This window comes from Mobula birostris, chromosome 1 (genome assembly GCF_030028105.1).
Source record: "Mobula birostris isolate sMobBir1 chromosome 1, sMobBir1.hap1, whole genome shotgun sequence".
Classification (NCBI taxonomy): domain Eukaryota; kingdom Metazoa; phylum Chordata; class Chondrichthyes; order Myliobatiformes; family Myliobatidae; genus Mobula; species Mobula birostris.
In genome coordinates, this window is record NC_092370.1 from 93397766 (window position 1) to 93421491 (window position 23726).

General features: G+C 39.2%; 1 protein-coding gene across 5 annotated transcripts in view; it reads right to left on the minus strand.

Moving 5' to 3' along the window:
• The window catches only part of LOC140198338 (focal adhesion kinase 1), a 569537-nt gene that overhangs the window by 168177 nt on the left and 377634 nt on the right, over window positions 1–23726 (minus strand). For all 5 annotated transcript variants that reach the window (XM_072259446.1, XM_072259450.1, XM_072259457.1 and 2 more), the window contains one exon: window positions 23617–23669. In XM_072259446.1, the coding sequence (XP_072115547.1) occupies window positions 23617–23669 (53 nt within the window). The remainder of the gene's footprint in view (window positions 1–23616; window positions 23670–23726) is intronic.

The window sequence follows — 23726 nt, forward strand, 5'->3', positions numbered from 1 at the left end:
AATTTATAAAATACATTTCAGTTTTCAAGAGCAATAGGTCACATACCAAGCTAGAGGATAGTCTTGTCATGTATAACATTATTCTACAATGGTTCTATAAAATCGATCCTCAAGGAACGGAAGAACATAATATGGTAGTTTTTCATACTAAGTTGGCTGAGATGTAGTGAGGTCCAAAACCAGTTTTAAATTAAACAAAGGTATGAAAGGTAGGGAAGATGGAGCCAGCAGGTCCTAGAGACCCAGCTGACTTCTTCCGTTCATTACAAAACAGCTTATTTCTCTTCTGTCTTTCTTTTCTAGAAGGTTGTGGTCCTGTAGGAGTCTGTGATCTGCAGTTCAAACTACGGTTCTTCACAAGCACTGGGTTTTCGGTCCGGCTGTGCAGCCTAGCAGGGCTATCTCAAGAAGCAGTCTGGAAGACGTATGCCCTTGAGGTTGGGAGGTCAGAAGTCAGGGAGCAGCCCAGTGGGCAACCCGGTTCCTTGCTGATTTCACCGACTGATAAATCATATGAGACTTAAACACTGAGACCATAGGTGACATGTTTGTTAATCACTAGTTGCTGTCGGAGTAAGGCCCCCGTGCCCGAGTGACCCCCCCCATTCGATGAAGAGTGAGAGCCTCTTGGTCCACGGGGGGGGGGGGAGAGAGGGGGCTTGGTGAAGCAACAAGGAAGATTATAACATCGGAACATCAAGTTGCTGGTTTCCATTCTCATTGTTGCAGGAGTGATCTTTCTTTCCCTCACTAGAGAGAGAGAGAGCCTGTCTGAGATATCGAGGTGTTGGTTTTGTGGACTGCAGTATAATGTGCTCTTGATCAACGGACTCTTTGATGCTTCTGCTGTTGCTTGTATGGTTGAGGGGAGGGTGCTTCTGTGGGCGTGGGTCGACGCTTTTTGCTGGTGCTTGTACGAAGGGAAAGGGTAGGGGGTCTTTGATGTTCTATTGTTCTATGTAGTTTGTTTCATGGATGTCTGAAGGGGACGAGTTTCAGGTTGTGTACTGGATACGTTCACTCTGATATTAAATGTACTTTGAACTTTGAAGTGGGTCAGCTGAAGCAGTTTGGGAACTATAAATAGAAATGTAAATTTAGAGATTAAAACAGGATAAACTAAAACACTGAATAAGAAAGCAATAGGATAGTAGAGAAATAATGCACATTTACATTCACAAGTGAATACACAAGTTATGGAGAATTAAGTTTTATTAAAAGTGAAATAATAATAATGAAGAGTCAAGAACTCAGGACATATTTCTCAGAACATTTAAGACTGAGATAACAAGGAACTTCTTTAGTTTGTGTAGTCATGATAAGTAAGGATGATGATCCATAATTGCTGAATATATTCAAGATTGAAATCAACAAATTTTGAATATTAGTTAAATTAAAGGCTACAGAAATAGGATAGGAAATGTGAACTGAAACTCTGTAATGGTCATACAATCAGATCCTAGGAAGAAACTGTTATGGTACTTGTCTCAGATGTTCTTGATCTACTTTTTGTGTAATGTCTTCTATATAATTTATTATTTTGAACAGGGAAACTGAAAGATATTGATATGACAGGCATCAAGGCGATTAAGAAATCTGAACATAGACTGATTCTGCAATTGTTTTGCTTAAAAAGTAATTTTTGATGAACAAAATACAAAAACATAAAATCAGGTAGTCATCAACCAGATAGCTGCGCACTCAGGTGCAGCGGCTTCTATGGGGTTGAACTCGTAATTAAACTTGAACTTGAAATTTTCATTGTTTATCTCTCTACAAGTCTGTTGAGTATTTGTAGCACTTTGCTTTTTATTGAAAGGAAGAACAGAGCTATGCATTTTTAAACACGATGTTAAAAATACACAGTAACTGCAATAATGCTAAAATCCAGGTCTGAAATGAATCGATAAGCAGCTTGTTCAAGGCCTGGAATGACTCGCCATGACAGGCCTGGGTCCTAATGTGAGGTACAATCTGCTGTTTGGTCAATCTAACTGGAAAGGCAATGTGTCAAGAGTCGGATGAGGTTGGATCGCTCTGGGAGCCGAACCGATTTGGAGATGTTGAGAATGGCTCCTTCGGCAGCAAAATCTTGGCCCAGAGCGATTCATCGGCAGCAGGTCCTGGGTCCTAGCGTGAGGTTCGCACAATTTACACACCAGCCCATTTAGACTGCAGCCTTCTCTCTCTGTTACGCTAAGGCTGTAAGACTGCCCCCGGCTGCTGTGCTTTGTGTCTGCGAACTTTGTGGCGATATGCTCCACTAATATGATGAACTGAATACTGAGGCTTTGGGCCTACTCTGGGCTGCTCTGGGGATTTGGATCTAAGGACTCAATTTGGTTCAGAATGCTCTTGTTTTTACTCGCTTCTATTGCTTATGTGATTTGTTTTGTGTGCTTTTTTTCATTCTCCCTGGGTAACTGGGGGATGGGGGGGGCGGGGTTGGTCTTATTTGTTTAATTGGGTTCTTTTGGGTTCCTTGCTTTGTTCATGCCTGTAAGCAACAAATCTCAAGGTTGTATAATGTATACATTCTTTGATAATAAATGCACTTTGAAACTTTGATACACATATCAAGTTTTAAACATAAGAGATTCTGCAGATGCTGGAAATCCAGAGAAACAAACACAAAGTGCTAAAGGAACTCAGCAGGTCAAGCAGTATCTATGGAAATTAATAATCACTCAACATTTCAGGCAGAGACCCTTCATCAGGACTGGAAAGGAAGAGTAAGATGATGGATGGACAGGCAGGAGGACAAGCTAGAAGGTGATAGGTAAAACCAGGCAGATGGGAGAGGGGGATAAAGTAAGAAGCTGGGAGGTGATAGGTAAAAAAGCAAAGAGCTGGAGAACAACTTTCATCAGAGAGGAGAGAGGACCATAGGAGAAAGGGAAGGAGGAGGGGTACCAGGAGAAGATTGTAAGCAGGTAAGGAGAAGAGGTGAGAGCCAGAATGGGGAATTGAAGAAGAGGGAAGGATTCAGAATTCACAAATCACTGGACAAAGATTCAAGATATAGAACTAAAACCACTCTCACAAAAATGTGAAGAAAACTGAAACTGTAAATAAATAAAATGTATTCTTTTCAATTCATAGTTCATGATGCATGCAGAAATGATGCAACTTTTCATAATAGAACTGCAGTTTTAAATGAGGAAGGCAATATTTCAAGCAACACACACAAAAATGCCGAGGAACTCGGGCCAGCCATGATCTATGGAAAACGGTACAGTCGATGTTTTGGGCCAAGACCCTTCATCAAATCCTGGTGAAGGGTCTTGGCCCGAAACGTTGACTGTAGTCTTTCCATAGATGTTGCCTGGGCTGTTGAGTTCTTCCAGCATTTTGTGTGTGTTGCTTGGATTTCCAGCATCTGCAGATTTTCTCTTGTTTGTGGAAGGCAATATTTAATTTATTTCTGCAGGCATTCTGGGGGTGGGTTCTTGCATTCCATTTTCTAAGAATGCAACAACCCACCCCTAGTACTACTACTACTACTACATCAACTCAAGCCTAGGGGGCCGGCGTTGGGCATGATGACGGACCCTCCACTTCTCCCTCTCCCTCAGTGTGTTCAGTTCATCTACATTAACTGCGCCGCTGTCTTCTAGGAGCATGTTGACCATAGTCTTGGGAGGGTGCCCAAGGTTCATCCTCCCATGCTTGGAATCCCATATGATGACTAGGCTGGCAGGTAGCTCGGGGTGGCGTTTACAGAGCCCCGCTAGTTGCAGTCTTCTCGCCTCGATCTTAGTGGTGAGCATCGGTAGGTCATCATAGAGCTCGATGTTTGTCATGTGCTGTTGCCAACTCATGTCAAGAGCTATCCGGAGCATTCATGTACAGCCACCATCCAGAGACTTTCGCATAGTCTTGGTGAGTGTCCACATCTCGCATCCATACGTAAGAATGGACTCCATGACTGCTATGAAGATCCTCTTTTTAAGCCCTCTGGTCAGGTTCGACTTCCAGATTTCCTTCACGTCGTTCATAGCCCTCCACGCCAGCGCCTTCTGTATCTTTATGTCCTTCTCCGAACTCATCATCCTTGACCGAAGGTACTTGAAGTCAAAGACTTTCTTAATGGTATCATTCTTTATGGTCTTGAGAGTACCTTCATCGCAGTTAAGTGCCACGTACTCTGTCTTTTTAGCGTTTAGGTGAAGTCCAACTTTATTGCACTCAATTTCCACTTTTGTCAGTAGCTGCTGTGCTTCCTCCATCTGGTCAGAGAGCAGGACTATGTCACCTGCAAAATCAATATCTGTGAACGTAACTGGTCTGACCCTTCTGGTCCGTCCTGGTTTTATGGTAAAACCAAGCTTGTCATGATCTTTGGCAGCTTGATGTAGAGCATAATCAAGGACGATTATAAAGACGTAGGGCGCCAGAGTGTCCCCTTGCAGTACACCAGCTAGGAGCTTGAACACCACTGTTTCTCCATCTGGTGATACAACTTTTGCCATGGTTTTGGTATAGCTGGACTCTATTGCTCTCAGTAGATGGTCTAGTACCCCATAAGCTTTCAGGATCTTCAGCATTTTACCTTGATGAAGGGAGTCAAAAGCTTTGCGAAAATCGATGAAAGTAAGCATGGCCGGTAGGTTGTTCTTCTTGACTTCCTCGATGATTCTATGGAGAGCAAATATTTGCATTACTGTCTGCGCTTCTGCCAAAGACCATTCTGATTGAATCTTAGCTTAGGGTCAGTGGCGGTGCGAATCCTGTTCAAGATCACCCACAGAATGCTGAACAAATGAATGAAATCTTGCCTTCCACATTCAAAAAACAGAGGCAGAGCAAATTTTCTATCTGTGCAGCACAATGTGTTTATGTCATAATCTTTTTTGCTGATATTTCCTCAAATTCCTCATAATGTATTTGCAGTACCAGTTTTACATTTGGGCTTTGTGCCAAATGATTACTGGCTGTGAAAGAATCACATCTAGAAATTCATCAAAAGATGTTTTGTATTTCAGTGTTTTGCAACTGAAAAACACTTTTACCCACGTATTAAAATGTAGAAATGACATTTCCAAATTATTACGTTACTCCAAAATATTAAATGACCATTTCCCAGCATGCACATCAAAGTTGCTGGTGAACGCAGCAGGCCAGGCAGCATCTGTAGGAAGAGGTGCAGTCGACGTTTCAGGCCGAGACCCTTTGTCAGGAGTCCTGACAAAGGGTCTCGGCCTGAAACGTCGACTGCACCTCTTCCTACAGATGCTGCCTGGCCTGCTGCGTTCACCAGCAACTTTGATGTGTGTTGCTTGAATTTCCAGCATCTGCAGAATTCCTGTTATTTCCCAGCATGCATCACTCTTGCACTCCAGAGTGATTTTGATTTAAAGTACAAAAGGCATAATATTATTCTGCATTCAATAAGGTCTGATTATCCTGGAAAGGATCATCATTAGTTAACTCCTGGGACAATCAGATCTTCCAATTTAATGATGGACCAGTTTCTACCTCCAAATCAATTTGCATTCTTTGACCTAGAACTTGCAACTGTCACTGATGAGTCCCAAGGTTCAGGCTATCATCTGCCATTCTCTTATGATCTCAAAGACCTTGATCTTTGACAATTTACACCAGTTCTTGAAACCTACTGTATCATCACAGTTTCTTGGCCAATAAGGGGTCCAATCCTGTGTCCATCATCTGCAACTAAAGGCACAGGCTCAAATCCTCTCCCTTCTACCCCTGTATTGCTACCATACCCAAATTAATCTAAAGGATTAATCACTTTCTCCATCATCAACAATTCAAGATCCTAGCAACATGCATCAAATCTGCAATCCATGATAGTCATGATTACATTTTAAAACAAAACCCCATTTATTGAACTCAATGGTATGATAAAAGCCTAACTTCAGATGGCACAGCATGCTAGAACCACAAAAATTGTGTTTCTGAGAAAGCTCCTGACATGTTACAGAATAACACTGACTACACATTGGATTTCTTGCTCAGTGGACAATGAATGATTGCCCCAGCATTTATTCAAATTTATAGAAACGTAGAAAACATACAGCACAATACAGGCCCTTTGGCCCACAAAGCTGTGCCGAACATGTCAGAAGGCTACGGGTTAAAGACAGCATTTTTTATTATGGTCTATGAATACTTATGCAAGAGTAAGGAGTCAACAAAAAGGAAACAGTTGGATAGACAAAGTGACAGGGAAATATGCTACAAGGAGCAGCATGGATTTGATAAGACAAAATGGCTCAGGTCTGTGCTACATTGATCTGTGACACATCCACAAAAGCTTGAGACAAACCACAACCATCAGGAGTTGACACAAAAAGTATTGCCTTGCCCAGCCCCTCAAATATCAGGCAAGGAAAAAGAAGAAGAAATAACACTTTACATTTTTGGTAAATTATCATGGAAATTAGAGCACTTGAAAGACATTGATTTACAAGCAGGGTTGAGATAACATAAAAATTGTAAAATTTTAACTTAAAGTTCTTGAAAATGTTAAAGGTTTAAGTACACACTGTCAGAGTATATGCACGGTGGGTCTGTATATTTCCATTACACCAGAAATTAAAATCAAGAACAATTTCTAAAACACACATTAATATTGTTAGAAAATTTGGATTCATCATGACTTTAAATTTAAACAAAATCATACCGTCCCCACTAATTTCATCTGTGAATCCAGGCAGCAAGAAAGGAAGAGAAACAAGGAAGGGAAGAAAAGTGGAAAATTAAGTTATTACCAGAGGCAAGAATAAAAGGCAATGTGCAATTTTCAAAGATGTCAGAAAATGCAAGAAAACAAGATTGCCAGAAAATGAAAATTAAGTTGAGGTTTAGTTAAAATATAGGCATCAATAAAGTTATTACAACCATTAATGTCTCATTGCTTCATCCTTAAATTTGCTAAGGATAATCCTCTGTAAATGAAATTTATTTCCAGCAGCACATGAAATCATCAAACAGACTGCTTTGTACAGCTTGCAATGAAGATTTCACTACTCTTGTCCATTAGTATGTTTAAGAGAAAGAACTTTAATATTGTTTTACTGTTGCTAACCAAATTAGCTGTTAATCCATGGCTGCAAGGCAAACAAAATTGAAAACCGTATTTTCTTGGGATCCAGAAGACAATAGATGGATAAAACTTCTATCCAATCAATATGAGCTGGTTCAGATGCAGGTTTAAATGTTAGCAGCCCACTGTGTATGCAAACCAGATTTTTAACAAACGAATGCATCTCATTATAAGGCAACAGGATGATAACATGAGAATGAAAACTGACAGGAGAAAATATTTTGCTGTGGGCTTCTAATCTGTACACTGCGGTTTCTCAAATCAACAATAACAGAAGCTTTGTGAAGGCCTCGGCTGCATCAGGAGGAAAACGAAACAATTAATCGGTAGTAATCATAAAACAAATTCTCAACATGTGTTCTAACGTTCTGTCCATATGCTCTTTATATTAGCGATAATGAAAAATTATTTGGACACAGTGTTAAATGCTTTCAGTAGATTTCTTCAAACAAGGCAAATATGCATACCAATTATCACATTAGTGTATGTGGCAAGAAGTGTATTTTTATTAAAAAAAGCATATTGAGATAGTTTTCTTACTCAAATGTTCCTTTATGCATGCCTTGGTTTGAAAGGAATGTAATATGAAATGACGTAAACTTAGCAAATTTGTTAATACGTTAGAAAACACAAGACACCAAATCATAATTTTCTGTCATTATGCTCTATTTTCAACTTGAAGGAAGACACCAAAATAATGAACGGTTAATGCAATGATTAAAGTAAATATTACAGTGCTTAACAAAAAAACTTCCATATTCTTTTTGAGAAGCACAAATTAAAAATCCAAGAATTACAACAGTCTTTGGTCCAAAGAGCATAACTATCAGACAGAATTAGTTAATAAGCAGAGCAAGTGATCAAGCTATCAACTAAACCCAATCTACTAAATCATGCAAATACAAATTACTTGAAGGTGACCTTTATATCTTTCTGATGAAGAATCATATAATTTGCTTTACTTTCTCTTTGTCAATAAACCCATTTTTTGTACTTTAAGATTTTTCTTAATATTTATTAGTAAATTTCAGTTTTTGGAAACAGAATGAATTTTACTCATGTTTAATCCATTTTAGGTTATACAAGAGTATTAGGCCTCGTCATTTAATGCATATAAAATACTGCATCCATTCATACAAATCACCTTTAAATAGAAAGTTCATGAATTTATTGAACATCTGAATAATCAGACAGATAAGGCACAAATGCAAATGAAGAATGACAGAGGTATAAGCAGAAACGCTGCTTTAAAAACTAATATGCAACTTCAATCACAAAACTGAAGAGTTAGACTACAGACCGAAATTAAACTCATCAAAGCAATGCACAGTGTTTTAAAAAATGCAAAACAACAATCCAGTACCCTTGGTTGTGTGTTGAGAACAGAGGATGAAAGGAAGAAAGCGCCTGGCTTTCTTTACTCTGGGCTGGCAATGATTCATTCCTTTAGTAATGACAAAGAATAAAGGAAAGATTGAAGATCAAGACGAAATGCAAAATATTCTTAAAAAGGAAAATAAACAGAAACATCTTTTTTAAAAAACACGAAGTACTTCAAAGATACTAAACCCACAGCAACAAAAGCATATTACCTTCACTGACTTTATCGTGAGATGAAAGTTTTCTCCCAAATTGTAGTACGTTGCCTATTATCTACATTTCTGCTGTTTAATGTCCATTGCTTATTTTATTTGCATAGGCTTTATATTCATTATCTCTATATTTCTTAGAAATCAGATCACTTGGTGCCAGACATAAGTAATATGCAGTCTATCATCCATAGAAAATAAATTGTGAATAAAATCACTCATTTACAGCAAGGATGCCAAGTGTTTGATTTTCATTCTGAGTTCTCTCAAGCTTCTATTGCCCAAGTCAAGTCTTGGATGTGACATCTGAATGCCACATCCAAGATATTCTTTAGTGCCAAGTGACCCATCTATTCACAGGTCACTCCTGCAGAAGCAGCCTCTCACAGCATCTCCAAGTCAAAATAGCATCCACCAAATGTCTACAGTATCTTTCTTCTTTACATGGGAAAGATTGGAGATCTTGATAAAAATACAAACTATTTCATACTACTTCCTAAAACTTATCTTCTCCAGATAAATTGTGCCTGTCATATAACAAAAATACAGATTTAGCAGCTTCTATAATATTGCACATAATTTTTTTATATCCACCACGTACACTCAAGTCTACATTATCCACTGACTTGTTACCTGCAAATTCCTGTACTTGACAGGTCAGCTCCTAGACCCGCCTTGATTTTTTTCTAATAGAATATACAAATATACATATACACACTGAGGAACATGGTCTGTTTTGAGATTCCAGATCACGTGTCAGCTGTGCCTTTTCTAACGGCGACCAGTCTTCACTGACTTACAGCTGCACTATCTAATCTCATCATTGATCATAGTTAGCTCATATGACTGTCTTTAGTGCAATTATTAAAATGCATCAACAATTTTAAAATATTTAAGAGCATACTTATGCTTATTTAGGAGGTGCACTGGGTACAAAGGAGAGGGTCTTAGTGGTCATCTGTGATTTTTTTTTACGTAACCTGCAGATCTGGACTTAACCTGCTTTAAGTCCAGATCTTATCCTTTTTGGATAATAAGGGCAGTGTAAAATTTCTTACCTTTCACAGTGGAAAGACACTGATGATGCAAGGTACTGTAACAAGAGCAATAGAGCTTTGGCATAATTGATTACATCAAATGGAAATTGTGAAAATGATTTCCCCTCATACCAAGTGAAGATGCAGAGTTACAACAATAATTTGATCTACAATATTTATCATTTTGCAACAATAAAAAAATCCTTCCCAATGATAAAGACTTATCTGTAGAACTAACAGAATTGCAGAGAAAGAGTAGTGGGAATTCACTCCTCCACTTTGCTCTCTGGTTTCCCAAGAAAGCTTTTGGCCTTCCTCTTGGATCCTAACTTTGACATCCTACCAGTCTAAAATGAGACTGTCAGCTTATATTCTGCATCTATTATCAAACCTGGAGGAGAAGAATCTACAGAAAACTAATATTGGTCAATAAGGAACACTGATTTTCCAAGCCACCTTCAAGTGACCGCAAAATGATAATCAATTACTATATGCTTTTGGAGATCAAGTATATTTAGATTTCCATCACTTGTTTAATCAATGTGCTTTGTTCTTTCTTTTAAAAAGTGCATGTCGGTGGGGTGGGAGGGGGGCTGAATTGGCGTGTAGTGGCTGACTGTGCCACATTGCCATATTTCCTCAAGGAAGATCAAAAAGATGTCAAAACTTGAATCAAACATACAAATTTTTGGTCAGTGTGTTTTACTGCTTTTATATATAAATAAATAAATAAAGTGGCAACAATGGTAACAGAAGAATAAATGAACAACGTAAACTTACAGTAACTTGGCAAAGATGTGGGTTAATCATTTAAAATAAAATCAATGACACATCGGGAATATTTTTATTGACAGACTGAAACTTCAGATGATAATTAATTAAAGAATGAGTTACCATGGATAAAATCAAATGTATTAATCATTCGGACTATGTTGGAAATCAATTACAGTATGAAGGTGGTGGAGGATGGAGCTTTAAAGTGATCGATGGGGAAAGACCAGGGAAATCATAACCTTGAACTTGGTAGGATGAGAGGCAAAGTGAGACCAGAATTACATTTAGTGAAACAGGAATGGCTGAAAGTCCTATCAATTATTGTGGAAAATAAATAACAGCTGAGGAAAAAGGAAGATATCTTGAAAGTACTCATGTGGAAGCAGTCAACACCAAAATAAAAGCAAGAAAGCCAGAGACTATGGGAGGATGGAAAGAAGTCCAAATAGGGAGGAGACAGGAATCATGAGTACTGCAATGAATTTTGGTCATCAACAATCCTATGAGATGGAGATCTATTAGGTGGTTTTGCACCTCCAGACCAGAAGAGTTCAGGGTGACTGTTAATGATACAGTGGCATGCAAAAGTTTGGGCACCCCAAGAGATTTGAGTTCTCAGATAACTTTTACCAAGGTCTCAGACCTTAATTAGCTTGATAGGGCTATGGCTTGTTCACAGTCATTGCTAGGAAAGGCCAGGTGATGCAAATTTCAAAGCTTCCTAAATACCCTACCTCCTTCAACCTTGTCCCAACAATCAGCAGCCATGTGCTCCTCTAAGCAGCTGCCTAGCACTCTGAAAATTAAAATAAATGATGCCCACAAAGCAGCAGAAGGCTACAAGAAGATAACAAAGTGTTTTCAGGTAGCCGTTTCCTCAGTTCCTAATGTAATTAACAAATGGCAGATAACATGAACGGTGATGGTCAAGTTGAGGTCTGGAAGACCAAGAAAGCCTTCTGAGAGAACTGCTCGTAGGATTGCTAGAAAGGCAAATCAAAACCCCCGTTTGACTGCAAAAGACCTTCAGGAAGATTTTGCAGACTCTGGAGTGGTGGTGCATTGTTCTACTGTGCAATGACACCTGCACAAATATGACCTTCATGGAAGAGTCACCAGAAGGAAACCTTTCCTGTGTCCTCACCACAAAATTCAGCGTCAGAAGTTTGTAAAGGAACATCTAAACAAGCCTGATGCATTTTGGAAACAAGTCCTGTGGACTGATGGAAGTTAAAATAGAGCTTTTTGGCCGCAATGAGCAAAGGTATGTTTGGAGCAAAAAGGGTGCAGAATTTCATGAAAAGAACCCCTCTCCAACTGTTAAGCACAGGGTTGGATCGATCATGCTTTGGGCTTGTGTTGCAGCCAGTGGCACGGGGAACATTTCACTAGTAGAGGTAAGAATGAATTCAATTAAATACCAGCAAATTCTGGCAGCAAACATCACACCATCTGTAAAAAAGCCGAAGATGAAAAGAGGATGGCTTCTACAACAGGATAATGATCCTAAACACACCTCAAAATCCACATTGGACTACCTCAAGAGACGCAATCTGAAGGTTTTGCCATGGCCCTCTCAGTCCCCTGACCTAAACATCATCGAAAATCTGTCAATAGACCTCGAAAGAGCAGTGCATGCAAGACAGCTCAAGAATCTCACAGAACTAGAAGCCTTTTGCAAGGAAGAATGGGCGAAAATCCCCCAAACAAGAATTAAAAGACTCTTAGCTGGCTACAGAAAGCATTTACAAGTTGTGATACTTGCCAAAGGGGGTGTTACTAAATACTGACCATGCAGGGTGCCCAAACTTTTGCTTCGGGCCCTTTTCCTTTTTTGTTCTTTTGAAACTGTAAAAGATGGAAATAAAAAAGTAATCTTGCTTAAAATATTAAAGAAATGTGTCATCTTTAACTTTATGCCTTTTGGAAATCAGGTCATCTTTTACTTGCTTAGCTATTCACAGTAAAAGAAATTTTGACCAGAGGTCGTAGCATGATCAGGCCCAACATCTCAGCAGCTGTGACAGGAATTTAAGAATAGCTAAGTGAAACTAGGAACTGAAGAAGGAATGGTACTGACATGTTCAAAGGTTTAACACTGCAACCTAGAACAAAACCAAAAAAAATACTGAAAAGTAGGTTGAACACAACAAGCTTGCCTTACATTGATAAACAAGTCATTTTTAAATCAGAAGTGCACTACAATAGCGCCATCCTGTGGCATGTCAATGCCTTTAGATTTAATGCAACATGTTGAGTAGTACTTAAAGCAAAAGCATAAGTGCATTGCAATTAATACTGTTAAACTATTCATCATTTGGAATATGTAAGAAATATACCAGTGATCTCACTGCAAAGCAACATTCTTTTTGGTCTTCAAAGGGTTGATGTAGAGTTGATTTCAGAATCTCAGATCGTAACAAAAGGGTGTACAGGAGCGAGATATGGAAAGTGCTGTCGCTGCAACAACCTTGCACTCAACATCAGCAAGACCAAAGAGTTGTTGTGGACTTCAGAAAGGGTAAGTTGAGGGAACACAAACCAATCCTCATAGAGGGATCAGAAGTCGAGAGTTAGCAATTTCAAGTTCCTGGGTGGCAAGATCTCAGAAGACCTAACGAGGATATAACATATTGATGCAGTTATAAAGAAGGCAAGGCAGCGGCTATATTTCACTGGGAATTTGAGAAGATTTGGTTTGTCAACTAAAGCACTTGAAAACTTCCACAAATATACTGACTGCATCATTGTCTGGTATGGGGAGTTGACTGCACAAGATTGAAATAAATTGCAGAAACTTGTAAGATTAGCCAGCTCCATCATGGTATTAGCCACTGTAGTATCCAAGATATCTTTAAGGAGCGGTGCCTCTGGAAAGCAGTGTCCACCACCCAGGACATGCTCTATTCTCACCGTTACCGTCAGGAAGGAGGCACAGAAGCACACACTCAGTGATTCAGGAACAGCTTCTTCCCCTCTGCCATCAGATTTCTAAATGGGTGAGGAACCTTTGGAAACATTCAGCAAAAAGGTCATGAGGACTGAGTTGCTGGATTTATTTAAGGCAGAAATTGATGGATTATTTTAATATATTACGGGATTGAATGTAGGAAATCTGCATATATAAAATCAGCATTAAGCAGAAAGATAAGATCTTTTTTTAAGGAATACATTAGGGTTGGGGAGATTTGGACAAGATGGAAAAATACTGGGATGGAGATTTCAGTAATTTGGAGACATATTAGCCAAGGTAGTTTCCTCTTAAGGTAAACATAATTACAAAGAGATTTAATGGAGGTGATCAAATCAAAGTACGGCAAAGAATCATATTTCTGAAATAGAACACTGGCAGAAGTGCCCTCCATTTACAGGCAGCTCTATGAAATCTACCACAGATGTTAGATATTTTTAAACTTAAGAAGTCAGGAGTGAGGTATTTTTCAATACCTCAAGCAGATCTTCTTAAAGTACGGTAGAAACAGACACTACAGCAACTTTCAAAGGGAAGCCGGACAAAAAGCAAAAAGGTAAACACAAGAGATTCTGCAGATGCTGCAAAGCCAGAGTAACATACACAAGATGTAGGAGGAACTCAGCAGGTCAGGCTTCATCTATGGAGAGTTGACGTTTCTGGGCAAGGACATTTATCTAGCAGTTGATAGATAGAAGGAGGATGAAGCGAGAAGCTGAATAAGTGGGAAAAGTAAAGAGCTGAAGATAAGTGGAAAAAGTAAAGGGCTGAAGTGGAAAGGGTAAAGGGCAGTAAAATCCATGTCCATGCTGTCAGTTTGATGGTCACCTAGAGAGAATATGATTTATTGCTCCTCTGATCTGAGAGTGACCTCATTCTCTGCAACTTTCCCCATCTTCAATGGGATCCTACCACTAAACACATCGCTACCTCCCCCCCAACATCTGCTTTCTACAGTGTTTTCTCTCTGTGTGACTCCCTTGTCCATTTGGCTGGGACGTGCAAGGTGGAAAAAGTAAAGGATTGAAGGAGGCGGAATCTGACAGGAGAAGGAGAGTGGACCATGTGAGAAAGGGACAGAGGAGAAGCCACCAGAAGGAGATGATAGGCAGGTGAGAAGAGAAGAGAAGCAGTAACAGGGGTGCCAGAATGGGAAATGGAAAAAGAAAGATGGGGGGAGGTGAAAAAATGACTAGAAGTTAGAGAAATTAATGTTCATTCTGTAAGGTTGGAGACTACCCAGACAGAATATGAGGTGTTGCTTCTCCAAGCTGAGAGTGGCTTCATTATGCCATGGACAGACATGTTAGAATGACTGAGGAATGGAATTAAAATGGTTGTTCCTGTTGCAGACTGAGCAAAGGTGCTTGACAAAGCGCTCCCCCAACTTATGTCAGGTCTCACTGATGCAGAGAAGGCCGTACTGTGAATACCAAATACACTAGATGACCCCAACAGACTTGCAGTGAAGTGTGTCTCACCTGGAAGGACTGTTTGGACCCTAAATGGTGGTGACAGAGGAGATGAATGGGCAGGCAGAAGATGTAGGGATAAGTGCCAGGAGGAAGATCTTTGGGGAGCGATGAATGGACAAGGGAAAACGTGATCCCCATGGAAAATGGAAAGTGTGGGGTGGGGAAAGTTTTCGTGGTAGGATCCAGTTGAAAATGGTGGAGGTTACAGAGAATGACATGCTGGATGTGGAAGCTCGTGGTGCAGTAGGTAAGGGCGTGTAAAAAATGTAATACAGCTCTGAGGAAACAACAGGACCAAAGAGCAAGACTGCCCTCTTCTGTGTTAAATAGCATATTGGTGGTTCACAGGTTAATTTCAGGCCTGGACAAACAACAGAGATCTCAGAATTCAAATCAAAACCACTGTAGCTTGGAACTTAAATTCTGTTGATAAGAACCGAACTTTTAAAAGGGGAAATAAAAGGTCATTAGCAATTATGATGACAGAAACTTCTAGAAGTAAAGTAAAAACTCTATCTGGTTCACTTATTCTTTAAAGGAATATAAATCTGCTGTACTAGTCCACCATTCAAATTTTACTCTTTGAACACCAGATGGACTCCCCTGCACCAAACTGGGATCCCAAATTCAAATACAGGTGTACCCCGCTTTTCCAACATTCGCTTTATGAAACCTCACTGTTATGAAAGACCTACATTAGTTACCTGTTTTCGCTAACAGAAGGTGTTTTCACCGTTATGAAAAAAAACAGCACACGAAAAAAAGGCAGCATGTGCCCCGAGCAGCCAAGTTCCTCCCCTGGATTCGGAACGGCATTCTAGCCAGCATTGCAAAAACACGTGCCCATGAGCATCCATTAGCAAGATGAGTTCTAAGGTACTGTATCGGAAAAGTCTAAAAGAGCTCGTAAGGGTGTAACATTTAGTGTAAAACTAGACATAATTAAGCGTTTCGATCATGGTGAACGAAGTAAGGACAAAGTGAGTTTGGTTTGTGGAAGCTGACGAAGATGATGTTGAAGAGGTTTTGACATCCCATGACTAAGAACTGATAGAAGAAGAGCTGATGCAATTGGAAGAGGAAAGGATAACAATTGAACTAAATGCAGTAGCGAACGGACCGAAAATGAAATCGTCCAGAAACTGAACGTGAAGCAACTGCATGAGATTTTCGCTGCAATGATAAAGTACGACTTTAATTTTCAAAGGGTACGTCGATTTAGGGCATATTTGCAAGATGGTCTGAGTGCTTACGAAGAACTGTATGATAGCAGTCAAGCATACTGTCGTTTTTCAAGCCTTCCACATCAGCCACAGCAGACGACCAACCTCGACCTTTGACATCGAGGCAGGCAGACATAGAAGAAGATGACCTGCCTGCCCTGATGGAAATAGGCGACACCTCAGTGTTCTACCACCCCAAACCCCGGGCCGCGGACATATACCGATTCGCGGAGAATGCAGTGGTAGCCGGGACGCACCCAGCACATCTTTAAGAAAAAAAAGCCGAAATAAACAAGCTAATTAATTAGGTGCCGCCCGGCACGTATATGTCGGCCCAGATCAGAGGCAACTGCTGATTGCGTCGCCTCTGATCTGGGCCGACATTTACGTGCCAGGTGGCTCCTAATTAATTAGCTTGTTTTTTTTCGGCTTTTTTCTTAAAGATGTGCTGGGTGCGTCCTGGCTACTGCTGTACCCCTGCATGCTTCACGGATTGGTATCAGTCGGCGGCCTGGAAGGTGGGGGCCACTGCACCACCCCAACCTCTGACGACTCAGCCTAACACACCATCATCAGTGTGCTCGGTGCTGTCTTCCTGATTCCGGTAAGTGATACTACACTGTACATACATTATTTCTACTTTATATAGGCTGTGTATTTTTATGTGTTATTTGGTGTGATTTGGCAGCTTCATAGCTTAAAGGTTACTGGAGGGTCTTTCTGCCGAAAGCGATTGCGTGAGATTTTCGCTACGGAGAACAGTATGGCAATGATTGTGGAAAAGTATTTCTACTTTATGTAGGCTGAGTATTTATCATATCATTCCTGCTTTTACTATATGTTACTGTTATTTTAGGTTTTGTGTGTTATTTGGCATGATTTGGTAGGTTATTTTTGGCTCTGCAAACGCTCACAAATTTTTCCCATGTAAATAAATAGTAATTGCTTCTTCGCTTTACAACATTCCGGCTTATGAACCGTTTCATCCGAACGCTCTACCTTCGGATGGCGGGGGAAACCTGTATGGCAAAGTCATTCTGATCCCTGATGACCTTACAAGATCTTCTCACAAACATCTGGGGTTAGGTATCCAAGAGGAAGAATTGTCCTATTTGATGATTCTGGGAAATTATGCCATAGTCATCAAGATTCGTATCTTAGAGATAATATGCCTATTTCTCCAGTTGTTGAACTGGCAGTCCTTCCAAGAGTTATTCAGTACGGAGAAGCATTGACAATATTAAATTAACAGAGAAAGAAAATATTTGCTGGTTGGCAGATTCCATATCTATCATCAAGATGGCAGTAGGGGGCTGCGTCTGGAAGAGCACCTGCCAGATAAACTAACTTGGGCTTGTATTTTTAAAGAATGCACCTGTCCTTGATAGCAATGGTAGAAGCAACTAACACACAGTCCTGTGGAGATGGTTCTACAGAAAACATCCTGAATTGTGTTGCTGAGCACTATAATAGCACAGAACAGACTTGGAAACTCAAAATTGAGCATACACGAAGCAGCATTGACCATCAGCATTAGTTGCAGAAAGGTGCATCACCATAAACTGGTTTGGCATTTCCTTCACTCTACAATTACCACCAAGCCAGAGATTTACTCTTGGTTGAAAGCACACAAAAGGAAATGGTGACAGTAGCACCAGGCGTACCTAAGAATCAGATGCCAACCTGACAAAGCCCCTAAATAGGATCAGATTGATGTCCATATTTTAAAACATGACCAAATATTTTGTCAAGTGATGCCTATAATATGCTAGATATGCATTTTGCTAAAAACTATTAAATACATTAAGAGTTGTCTGAATTTTAAAATATCAAATGCTGTTGAGTCTCTTGATGCTCATGTTCATTAGATTTTCATTACCTACTGAATATTTCACAACTAGAACCAAAATAGGGAAAAATGATCACCATACTTGTCCCCTATATTAATCATATCTGCTCTTGACTTAAATTGGATACATCAATGTTGCAATTGTTTTCAGCTTGTATCCTAGTACATAACTCATTAAGGCATTTATAGATTCAGGTTCCACACACTAGAGACTTAGAACACAAAAATCTTGACTGCCTCTCCAGTGCAGTACTGAGGATGTGTTGCTGTCAGAATTCCTGATCAAATGTTGAACCAAGGCTCCTTTGCCCACTGAGATGGACATTATAGATCCATGGAGGTTATTTTGAAGTACAGTTGCAAGAAAAAGTTTGTGAACCCTTTGCAATTACCTGGCTTTCTGCATTAATTACTCAAAATGTGGTCTGAATAATAACACATAAAATCTAAGTTACAATAATAGGCAAACACAATCTACCTAAACTAATACACAAACAATTGTAATTTTCATGTCTTTTTTGAACACATTGTTTAATCATTCAGTCCAGGCTGGAAAAAGTATGTAAACCCTTGTATTTAATAACTGGTAGAACCTCCCTTAGCACCAATAACCTCCACCAAATGTTTTCTGTAGCTGCTGATCAGACTTGCTCAATGGCAAACAGCAGTTTAGACCATTCCTCCATGCAGAACTGTTTATCCTCCATGCAGAACTGTTTAAATTAATCAATATTTCTGGGATACCTTACATGAACAGCACTCTTCAGGTCATACCACAGCATTTCAACTAGGATAAGCTCTGGGCTATGACTTGGCCATTTCAAGACTCAAATTTTCTTCTTTTTGTACCATTCTGTTGTTGATTTACTCTTTTGTTTTGGATCACTGTCTTATTATATCATCCAAGTTCTATTAAACTTTTGGTGATAGACCGCTATCCTGACATTCTCCTATAAAATGTCTTGATACAATTTTGAATTCATTGCTCCCAACAATGCAAGCTGTCCAGGTCCTGAGGCAACAAAGCAGCCCCAAACCATGATACTCTTTTCACCAAGCTTCACAGTTGGGATGAGTTTTTGGTGTTGGTGTGCAGTGCCTTTTTTCCTCCAAACTTAACAGTGTGCATTTCTGCCTAAAAGTTCCATCTTTGTTTCAGAACACTGTCCCAGAAGTGTTGTAGAAATCCAGGTGGCCTTTTGCAAACTTGAGACATAGAGTAATTTTATTGGTTTTCTCCATGGTGTCCCTCTGTGAATACCATTCTTGTTCAGTGTTTGATTTTTATTGCGGACACATGAACAGAAACTTTAGCAAGTTCTAGAGATTTCTGCATGTTTTTTGCTATTACTCTTGGGTCCTTTTTCAACCTCCTTCAGCACTGTACATTGTGCTCTTGGTGTGATCTTTGCAGGATGCCTACTCCAAGGAAGAGTAGCAACAGTACTGAATTTCCTCCATTTGTAGACAAGTTCTCTTACTGTGAACTAATAAACACTCAGGTCTTTAGAAATGCTTTTGTAGGTTCCAGTGACGTCATCGTTCAGAATGGCAGCTTAAATCAACAGCTCCTCCAGAAAAACACATATTTTGCCCCATTAATTCATCAAATATAAGATCTTTCGAAAATATCTGAATTGATAAGGGGGGGGGGCAAGAATGGGGAGAAAGAATAGAGATTAAAAAAAGCACCGCTGCGGAGCCTATGGAAGAGAGAGGTACAGTGCATGGCTCTCCTACACGTGCGCATGGAGGCGAAGCTGATGCGGGACCTCGTGCAGGCGAGGCGGCAAATATCATAAAGATTCTGGAAGAGATAAGGGAAATCCAAAAAGACATAAAGCAGCAACTCAATGATATAAAGTCAGAGCTCGCCAACATCAATGAGAAAATAGCGGTGGCAGAGACTTGAATTGAGAAGATGGAAGATCGCGTGCAAAACGTGGAACAGATACTAAGTAAGACAATAAAAATATTAAATCAACAGGAAAGTAAATTGCTTGAGCAGGAGGGAAGATCGCAATGGAAAAATATCAGAATTTATAATGTTCCCAAAGGAGCGGATTGTCGATGATGGACTTTGTAGACAAGCTGCTGCGGGAAGCGCTGGAGATTCCTCAGACTACGGAGATGGAAATTGAAAGGGCGCACCATTCGCTTGTCCAGCGGCCTCCCGGAGACAGAGAAGGTAAACCATGCTCCATTGTACTTTGATTCCTTTGATTCAAGAGCAAGGCGGAGATTCTACGAAGGGCCTGGGGTAAGAAGAGGGTGTTTTGGAAAGGGAAGTTAATATACTTCGATCATGATTACCCCTTGGCGGTCCAACAGAAATGGAAGGAATATTTCGAAGCGAAACGAATATTAAAGCAAGAAAAGATTAAATTCCAAACCCCGTACCCTGCTAAACGGAGGGTATTTTACCAAGAAGGGATATGACTATATCAGACGGTGGAAGAGGCGACTACAGACATGAAGAACAGAGGACTGCCCATTAGTGTGGTCAAACCAAGGGAAACTCTGGTTGAGCAGTTATCCTGAACTGCTTGGGAAATAGTAAGAGAACCTAGAAAACGGGGACGGGAACAGGACGAGAGAAGGATTTTTAGGAAGAGACTGTCAGTTCTCCGAGGGCAGCCCTCATGTCCTCCAGAAGAGCCATAAGGTTTGGCTAACTTTAAAAGTGCTGATAAACTAAACAGAAGCAAAAATAGACGGTGATATACCTATCTCGAAAAATACGTGTTATAATGTGGATTTTATATCACTCAATTTTTTAAAAAAAAAAATCACTTATTCATTCCTTTTTCCCCACCTAAATGAGAATATACACATGGGAGGAATACACAGGGAAATCATTTCTGTGTAATGGACAAAGTTTTTTTTTACTTACTTTTATAGGTACTGCTGCAGAAGCCCTCAACCCACAGGTAGGAGGGGCTATCCCCCACAGCTAGACTTTTCTTCTAGCCCAACCCAGGGTCATCTAGAGACCCCAGCCTTGGAACCACACATTCTTTACCCTTCTTTTTATTATTCACTTTTCTTGGTTCTTATTTGTTCAGGGAGTAGATCAATTAAGTTATATTCTGCAAATTTCAATGATATACTAACAGATAAATACACTTAGAGAGTAAGATCATATATTTTGGGTATGTACCTGAAGAACGGTTGAAAAGAGATAAATATAAATACTTAATGAATGTACTGCCGGTGGCTGGTAAAAAGACCCTTACCAGGAAATGGTTATCTCAGGAGAGCCCAACTTTAAATGTATGGATGGAAATTACAAGGGACATTTACAAAATGGAGAAGATAACAACATCTGTTAATCAAAGTTGGAACAATTTTATTCATACTGGAAAATATGGTTTAACTACATCACATCTCATAAGCCTGATTTTATTCTCACAATCAATGAATATGTTGTTAAAAAAAAACACTCCCTATTCTGTACATAGTTTTCTTCTTTCGATTGTTCTTTCTTTCCTCTTCCTTCTATAAGAGCATACTTCAGATAAATATTATGTGGAGATTTGTGACAAATATGATTATATGATATATATGTACAGTATCTGAAATACATCCTATGGAAATGTTTGTTTTAAGATGAAACTCAATAAAAAATAAATTACAAAAAAAAAAGAAATGCTTTTGTAGCCTTTTCCAGCTTCATGCATTTCAATCATTTTTCTTCCAAGGTTCTCTGAAAGTTGTTTTGATCAAGACATAGTGCACATAAACGGATCTTTCTTGAGAAGAACAGGCTCCGTCAGTAACCTGACTTTGTGTGTCTTTTTTATAGGACAGAGCATCAAGATAACTCACACCTCCAATCTCATCCCACTGATAGGAACACCTTACTCCAAATAGCTTTTGTAGAAGGCATTACCCTAGCAGTTCATATACTTCTTTCTGTACCCAAACTGTGATGGTGTGTTCAGTTTTGATGAGAAGTAGCACAATTGCTTATGTGTTATTAGCTTAGGAAGATTCTGTTTGTCAGTAATTGTGACAGATGAAGATCAGACCACATTTTATGAGTGATTATACAGAAAACCAGATAATTATAAAGGGTTCACAAACTTTTTCCAGCAACTGTATATAGGTTATTTCTATAATTTTGGCCAATATTTAACTTCAATAAATATAATTTTAAACATAAATGATAATATATGCCTTACTGTAGATCATGGTGCGCACAAACAGGGTGCTGTTGCACCTCCTTCAATGAAATGGCGACGACACTTTAATAATAGTCAAGTTACTTGGAACGTCTTTGGATCATGAAAAGTGCTAAACAAATGAAATCTTTCCTTTTATTCTGCCACCAAGGGAAAACAAAGTTGCAACATACCTAAACAAAATTTAGAATGATGTTTGGTGCAATTAATGCTCTCAGTTTTGCCTACATTTTGTAAGAGGTACAATCTTAATCTGATTAAAAGGTACTACCACTTGGATATTATATTTTTTTCCAAACTTCATAAGGGTTTAAGGGCGCAAGAGTCAATGCAGTCCACTATCAACTCCATGGACATCCTATAACAGAAAACTGAAAAATAATTCTTACACAAGAAGTTCTTTCACATCCAATAATAGGCCTCATCGTCATTTTAACACTGAGGTCACAACACACAGCTCACTCTATGCTTTGAGTGAAATTTCAATGAGCTTCTATTTGTTCTCAGTCGACTGGCATTTAACATTCATCTGTGATCGACCTGAAAATAGGATGGAGCCCCTGTGACATTCAGAAAGAATACATTTTTTATGTTGATTTCAACTTAACAGAGTTAAAAAGGCCTGTGGCTTACTGAGTCTAGCTTTTGTGCCAATTTAGCAACCAAACATTTAATTGTAATCAATGCTTTCTGCTACATCATAAATAACATAGGTACTCATTTCGTAATTCTGTTAAGCCACAACTTTATGGAGCAGAATTTAATGTTGCAACAATTTCAAAAGATTAGATGAAAATAAGTTCCTCTGTTGGGGTAAAACAGCTGGTGAAATGAGTACTGTATTAACAAGCAAAGATATCTTCAAATATAAATTTCAGTATTATGCAGCAAGAACCTCTTAATGTCATCAGGTTCAACTCATTATTTTACCACCTGGAAGACAAAGGGCCTAATTTTAAAATTCTAACTCCAATCTGTACCCAAGATTTGCAGTTGTTAAATATAATAACATCAAGAAATTTGTAATTATCACACAGGAGCTGACATTACATCAACTTTTCAGGCACAACACATTATTGGTGATGCATTGAGAATTCCCTCCTTGTGAAAGACAATAACAATGGGCCTTTTAGGTGTGAAATAATTAGCATAATATGGAATTGTTTATAAGAGTCAAGTTATATTTCATTTCAAATGTACATTGATGTGCAAAATACTAAGCCACATGCTTCAACAAAGCATAAAAACAAATCTGTTTAATTTAAAGCAGCAAAAACGATTAAGGTTTGGAATTTATTTTCCCCTTGTCCACAAATTCGCAAGTAGAAAATGCAAAGATACACCTTTAAAAACTTGAAAACATAAAGGAAATGTATAATTTCACTCTCTGCATGAGCTTCTACATCCCACTAAAAGTGACAAGTTTCAAACCTTCATCTTACCTGAAACTGAGACAGCTCGAGTCCTCAATCCCTGCTTTTCACTATTTGACAACCTGAAAAATGAATGTGTAAAATGATCAATATTATGCATTTTCAGCAATCTCTGCAAT